This window comes from Portunus trituberculatus, chromosome 31, assembly GCF_017591435.1.
Source record: "Portunus trituberculatus isolate SZX2019 chromosome 31, ASM1759143v1, whole genome shotgun sequence".
Taxonomy (NCBI): domain Eukaryota; kingdom Metazoa; phylum Arthropoda; class Malacostraca; order Decapoda; family Portunidae; genus Portunus; species Portunus trituberculatus.
Window position 1 is genome coordinate 10,488,846 of NC_059285.1, and position 7,500 is coordinate 10,496,345.

Consider the following 7,500-nt stretch of genomic DNA (forward strand, 5'->3'; position numbering starts at 1 on the left):
ACGAATGAAGCCGATGTTGATCATGATGCCTCACGATGTGTTACAATACCAAGTTCGTAGCTCATCGGCATGAAATTCGTGAAAATAGAAAATTCCCTTTTAAGGAATTGCACAGTTGAGGACCTGTGCTGAACTCAGTATACAGTTTTTGAAGAGAGTTGTTCTGAACTGAGGGCAAACTAAGTTAACATTATTATTTCTGATATTATGAACTCTTTTCACCAAGTCATAGGTGGGAATTCCACGATAGCTGTTTAGATCCTTTTAAATAGATAATAGGAGAAAAAACTTGTTGATATTATGAAAATTAAGAAAATTATACGTAGAAAAAATTCTCTGTTAATTCAAATTTTCCCATGGTAAATATACATCTAATTTTTTTCTCGAGCTACATCCAGCATATCAATAAAAGATGACTATGTACAAGACCAAAAGAGAGACACAGTAAATAAGATGAGGATAACAAAGAGTGTAATGCATGTTGATTAATGCCTCAGAAATAAGATTATTGGGAACGCGGTATAGTATGCCACATATTCTTGATAATTTTACTTGTGCAGAGTTTATTTGGTTTATCAAATTTAAATTTTCATCTATTATGATTCCAAAAAATTAAATATTCACTACGCGTTGTAAAGTAGCACCTTCAAGTAATACAGAGAGTATGATCATGTTTTATGGAGAAGTTTAAAAAAGATATGTAACTCGTTTTAGTGATGTTAAGCTTCAATTTGTTTGATTTGACTTGCTATATTTAATTCAATAATTAAATTTGAGTGTAGACTGTTTATACTGTATGTGTGTGTGTGTGTGTGTGTGTGTGTGTGTGTGTGTGTGTGTGTGTGTGTGTGTGTGTGTGTGATTACACTCTGAGGATAATTCAATTTCAACGGAGGCTTGCTCCTTATCTTATAACGTGAATTCCTTGAGTACCACCACCACCACCACCACCACCACCACCACCACCACCACCACAACAACAACAACAACAACAACAACAACAACAACAACAACAACAACAACAACAACAACAACATTAAACAGTACACAAACATAAGTATTGTGTACCTCACTTTAAGTTTCTAGCAAAGGGGATCTAAATCTTTGTATAAAAGGAAAATAAATTTAGCACAAGCACTTACGATACAGCGAGGACGAAATAAAGCTGAAAGAGGAGGAGAACTACGTCTTTTCCTGAGTGACAAACGCGACTTCACCTCATGAAAACAGAGATAGGAACAATGAGGAATCAAAGATAGGAACCACTAACCGCTTACTTACCTGATGACTGGAGGGTGGGAGAGGGGAAAAAATAGTGTGAAGGAAAGGTAGAAAAAAGCATCTCTCCGGCCGTAATGACATTGTAGTGGGTCGCTTTGGTGCATAATGCAGTATAATGTAAGTTATTTATGAATGTTGTGATGGGAAGCGGCTTGTGGTGTCGCTTCTTCGTGCCCAGACAACGGTGGTGGTGGCGGTGGTGGTCACACTGGTCATAGCTCACAAAGGGCTTCGAGTTCTTAATCCGCGCACGTCAACAATAAGCACACACACACACACACACACACACACACACACACACACACACACACACACACACACACACACACACACACACACAACTGCTACAAATATGACAAATACATGAGTTTAGAAAAGAGTATTTACTTTCTTTCATGAAATAAGTTTTTTATTTATTATTTTTTTTTTATCTTTTAGTTCCCCTCTTTGTCTTTTGTTTCTGCGAAGCAAAACCGCGCTGTAAAATTTCTTGCTAGCTTCCAGGAAACGCAGTACTCTGGTGATGCTTTTACTTTAGGCGCATAAAAAAGACGGTATTACTCTCTCTCTCTCTCTCTCTCTGTGTGTGTGTGTGTGTGTGTGTGTGTGTGTGTGTGTGTGTGTGTGTGTGTGTGTGTGTGTGTGTGTGTGTTTGTGTGTGTGTGTGTGTTGTGTGTGTGTGTATGTGTAACACACTCTGTCCTTCCCATAGTCCAGCTGGTCAGCATCCAACTTGTCCTGGCTGTTATCAGCACCATAGTGACCGCCGTGTTGGTGAGGGCTGCCCGAGGTCCCTACACCACACCGCCCTCCCCTGTCCTTCAACGCCTCGCCCTCACCCTCGGCCCGACCTTCTGCCTTTCTGCCTACCTCAAACAGGTAAGAAGAATGATTGCCTTCCTCTTCCATCGCCTCAATCCATTAATTTCACTCCTTTCTCCCCACCTTGCAATTCTTTCTGCGAAATTGGACCATCAAGAAATTCTTAAATCACTTTCCTTTTTCCTACTCAGTGTGTCTGATTCTTTATTCTCTCTCTCTCTCTCTCTCTCTCTCTCTCTCTCTCTCTCTCTCTCTCTCTCTCTCTCTCTCTCTCTTTTTTGTGTATTTATCTAGTTGTATTTACCTAGTTGTATGTTACAGGGTTCGAGCGGGACTCATATCTACATTTAGCTAACTTCTTAAATTTGCGCACACTTTCTGCTGTTACAATCTCTTCACTTAATCCAATCCAGATGTCTACTGTCCTATGTGGAAAACTGAACTTCTTGATATTCCTATGACACTGACTTTTCATGATTTTCTTGGAATGTCCTCTTGTTTGTCTGTCTCCCTGCTCAGTCAGTGTTACCAGGCCTTGTCTATCTGTCTTCTCCATACGGTTTACTAACTTATACATCGTTATTAGGTCTCCTCTTTCCCGTCTATCCTTCAAAGTTGGTAGTTCCATCTCCTTCAGTCTTTCTTCATAGGGAAGATCTTTTATTTCAGGGACCATCTTTGTAGCAGCCCTTTGTATCCTTTCTAGTTTCTTGATATCTTTCTGCCTATATGGCGACCATACCACTGCTGCATATTCTAGTCTAGGTCTTATCATAGTGGTTAATATCTTTTTCATCATACTTTTATCCATGTAATTGAATGCTACCCTGATGTTCGTTAGTGTCTTGTATGTTGAAGCAAATAATCCATTTATATGTCTTTCTGGAGTCAGGGTGTCTTGTATAATCACTCCCAGGTCTTTCTCTTCTCTTCTTTTCATTATAATCTCTTCTCCCATTTTATATTCCCATGTAGGTCTTCTATTACTTTTACCCATTTCCATTACATGGCATTTCTTAGTATTAAATTCTAATTTCCACTTCTGGCTCCATCTCCAGATCTTATCAATATCTTTCTGTAATTCCATACAATCATTTTGTTTTTATAACTCTCAAAAGCTTGGCATCATCTGCAAACAAATTTATGTAGCTACTCAAACCCTCTTGTATATCGTTGACATATATTTGGAACATTATTGGTGCCAACACCGAACCCTGTGGTACGCCACTGGTTACAGTGCTCCAACTTGATGGTGTATCTCTTATCACTGTCCTCATTTCCCTATCTGTTAAGTAATCTGTCATCCAATTTAAGATATTTCCCTTAATTCTGCCCATGTGTTCTATTTTCCATAGGAGTCTTCTGTGTGGTACTCTGTCAAAAGCCTTTTTAATATCTAGATACACTGCATCCACCCATCCATCTCTTCCTTGTACTTCATCTATTACTCTTGTATAAAAGCTTAGTAAGTTTGTTATACATGATCTTCCTTTTCTAAAACCAATTTGGGAGTTATTAATAATTTCATTTCTTTCCAGATATTCCAACTATTTTTCTTTGATAACAATTTCACAGATCTTACCCACCACACTAGTTAGTGACACTGGTCTATGATTTAGGAGCTCAGTCATTTTTCCTCCTTTGTATAATGGGGCTATATTGGCTCTTTTCTATTCCTGTGGTACCTTCCCTTCCCTTAAAGAGTTGTCAATTACATCCCAAATTGGTTCTACCTGTTGCTCATTACATTCCCTTAGTGTCCATCCTGACACTCCATCTGGTCCCATTGCTTTCCTCACATCCACCTTTCCTAGCAATTCTCTAATTTTCTGTTTTCTTACCACGATGTCTCTTAATCCTTCCTGTGCCGTTGGATTGATTGGCTTTATAAACTCTCTCTCTTCATTAAATACTGATTTAAAGCTCTTATTCATAAGTTCACTCATTTCTTCCGATGTTTCGTATATCTTATTCCCCTTCTGTGTGTGTGTGTGTGTGTGTGTGTGTGTGTGTGTGTGTGTGTGTGTGTGTGTGTGTGTGTGTGTGTGTGTGTGTGTGTGTGTGTACTCTGTTGTGATTCTCTGAACGTCGCCTCCCCTGCAGGCGTCGGGACAGGGACGGCTCGGGGCAGGAACACAGAAGAGCGACGAGGTGGAGATCGGCAGCGGAGCGGACAGCAATCAGTCTGGGGAACAGGGTGTGATGGCGGGCCAGTGGCTGCTCCTGGGTGCTGTCCTTGACCGTATCGCCCTTGCTGTTTACCTTTGCATCGGTCTCATCATGCTCATCAGGTCCTCCAGCGTGCTCTAAGACACCCCTAGAGAACTTTTTACCTCACGTCACCTGTGGTCTGCTTAATTTCCTATCTACCTGCTTGTTTCCATCCTCGGCCACACATGTAATTACCGCGTTGCCTGAGGTCACCTGAACACCCCAAGTCCACAGGCAGGTTGGATCTGTTCTGATGCGTTGCTTTCAAGTCATTTTGGGATCACATGAAGGTCACTGCAGTAAACCTGAAACCTCGCAGAAGTTGCTGAAGCTACTTAATGTTACGTATTCGACATTGGAGTAATTTGAAGCCAGGTCTTGGAATCATGTGAAGTCGACTGTGTGTTAGTAAAGTTTGCCTATGAATCCCCTTACATCACCTTAGAGGCACAGGTAAATTCCGAATTATGTGTTAGATATTTTCGTTTTAGAAGTGACCTGTAATTTGCATAACCTTGATTCCCACTGCAATACTCACTGTTGCGTGTGCGTCTGTGTTACTTAGTAGTACATCTATTATTAGCGTTCAAGGCACCTTTGGTCGTTGTTATCTGTTTAGAGAATGTTGCTCTTTAGTTTATTATTTTTCTTTAATCTTACGTACTTGTTGAACTGCTTGTAAAGTGTGCTTCATAGTTTTCCTTTTTCGTTATTTTCAGAGAGAGAGAGAGAGAGAGAGAGAGAGAGAGAGAGAGAGAGAGAGAGAGAGAGAGAGAGAGTGTTTGCTTGCAGTACCTAAACAGTTTAAAGTATGAATAAGAGTGATTATGTCTCGAAGGGACAGGCATGCATATAGTGAAGCAGTACTGTGTGATGATGTCACCACGCGGCTGGTATTCACTGCACTGTAACTTCTATGTATGAGGATGGAAATTTGATTTGTTTAGTGTGTAAATTAGTAGAGTAGTGTGTAGTGACGCAGTGACATGCAGTACAATGATGTAGATGACTAAAATGTTCTTGTTTAGAACACCGAATGGTTTCTTTGACAAAATTATACGATACTTCACACTGGCAACAGGTTATGTATGGAAGATGTGCCACGCACGCCTTCCATCTTATACCTCCAGCATTGCCTTCTGCAGCACTGCGCTGTGTTCTGGGGGCATCAGGCTGGTGGTGGTGGTGATAGTAGTGGTAGTGGTGATGGTAGTGGTGGTAATATGAGTTCCAACACCTGAGAGAACGTATTGTAGTCATTACAGTGTCCCAATTTCCAGTTTCCAGGTTTAAGATTTCAGAGCTTCTCTCATTGCCCTTGCTCCTCCCCGCCCACCGCGTCCCCCACTGTAAGTGGTGGGCTGTGTGCTCTTCAGTACAGAGACACGATGTGTTGTGTGACTTTTTCAACGTACATGTAGGGCGACAGATTTATTTGATAAAAGATTACATATACTATAAATTTCCCCCGGGTGTGGGTAACCTATCATTCCTCATACTCTCTCCCACCGACCTCCCCAGCCTCCCGAACAGGCGTACTGCGACTCATTATTTGATGTGCTAACTTGTGATGTGTAACCAATGCTTGCAGCAGTTCACCAGCACTAATGATGTAGCACCATGTAGCACTAATAAAGTGTATCTTCATGCACCACGCTGTTACGTCTCGCACCACTGTCACTGTCATCAAGTCTGGCTGTCCACTCGCCACCTTTGCATCGCCACTTGAGACAACCTATCACGTTGTGTGGATGCGGATATTGGACTCCAGGAATTTAATAATTATTTCACGGCTCTCTCTCTCTCTCTCTCTCTCTCTCTCTCTCTCTCTCTCTCTCTCTCTCTCTCTCTCTCTCTCTCTCTCTCTCTCTCTCTTTCAACAAAGGGTATAAACTTTGATCTCTCTATCTATCTATCTATCTATCTATCTATCTATCTATCTATCTCTCTGTTAAACATCCTAAGCAAAATGTAAAACGGAGTGTCGCTATGCTTTCAACAAAGGGTATAAACTTTGAGATGGCTCATTTTATGGACTGCTTGCTCTCTAATATCAGCAGACACAAATCCCTTCTCCGTAAACTCATAATCTAAAGAAAAATTGCCTGCGCCACTAATGGGCGGAAGCTGAACAGCGCTTCCCACATATACTTTTCAAGTATACTTACAGGCGCTATAGGCCGTACCATAAAAAAAAAGTAAATGTACCTTAAACAGCGACAAACTTTAATAGGGAGGGCCTGGTGGCCTGACTGCGACACTCATTGCATCTGTCGTACAATACCCGGCTCACACATGCAGTAGAAACGTTTATGTCATCATGTTCTATAGGGGTATTTCAACGAGCGATGTTGTGTGTAATTGTATCAACCAAAGACTCCAGCCTAATTGATTGTCTAAAACTTTGCCCTTGTTCAAGGTTATTACTTAGAAACCCGGAGAGTGTCTCGTGTTTGCCCTGTGCGTTGCCCTGTGGCGTGAGTGGCAGGCGGCGCGGATGAGCCACGCCGCTCTCAGGGATTGTTGCCACTGCTTGCCTGCTGTGAACTGCTACGCTTTGAAATCGTGTTCCATTTAAGTTAATTTCTCGGGAATCACACAAGAGAATAAACATGAAAGAATCTCCCCGAGCGCAGGGCCTCACGCCTCACGCCTCGCCCTCACACTGTAATTACATACTTAACTCATCTAAAACGGACACTATTCAGTTTTCTTGCATATCATTTTTGATGTGGTCTGCAGCAGTTTCCCTTCACTCAATTCCTCGGCCTCATGGTGCCCTCGCTTCACTGATCGCCGGGGAGACTCGCTTCGTCACGGCCCACCTACCACAAATGTCAGTACAAAAGGGGCTCAGGAGACACCTGGCATAAAGGCGACTTGGGTGAAGAATTCTAACACTTATTAAAGAAAACTGATCCTCAGTGCAACCCGTTGTATCTATCTTTGGGATTATGAAGGTGTGGTGGTGCAATGTTACAGATCCGCGGCCCTTTTTATTCCCCTTGTCTCGTGGTAGTTATAGCGGTGGTGGTGGTGGTGGTGGCGGCAACGATAAGTCATGCCCAGGCTGTGCTCTAAGTGGATTGCCCTGCTGCACTTAATGCTTTGTTCCGGGTTGTATATATGGTTTATAAGGTGTGTTCGGTCCTCGATGTGTGAGTAAACGTCTGTTCACGGGATACT

The 7,500-nt window shown here is 42.0% G+C and overlaps 2 protein-coding genes across 2 annotated transcripts in view; one reads left to right on the forward strand and one right to left on the reverse strand.

The window, feature by feature from the left end:
* LOC123511041 overlaps positions 1-5,965 on the forward strand; it is a 57,942-nt gene extending 51,977 nt beyond the window's left edge. The window contains exons 20-21 of the mRNA XM_045266656.1: positions 1,994-2,160; positions 4,207-5,965. Of these exons, the coding sequence (XP_045122591.1) occupies positions 1,994-2,160; positions 4,207-4,413 (374 nt within the window). The 3' untranslated portion in view covers positions 4,414-5,965. The remainder of the gene's footprint in view (positions 1-1,993; positions 2,161-4,206) is intronic.
* LOC123511691 overlaps positions 1,594-7,500 on the reverse strand; it is a 49,886-nt gene continuing 43,979 nt past the window's right edge. Inside the window, exon 8 of the transcript XR_006676915.1 lies at positions 1,594-1,622. The gene's annotated coding sequence lies outside the window, so the exon portion shown is untranslated. The remainder of the gene's footprint in view (positions 1,623-7,500) is intronic.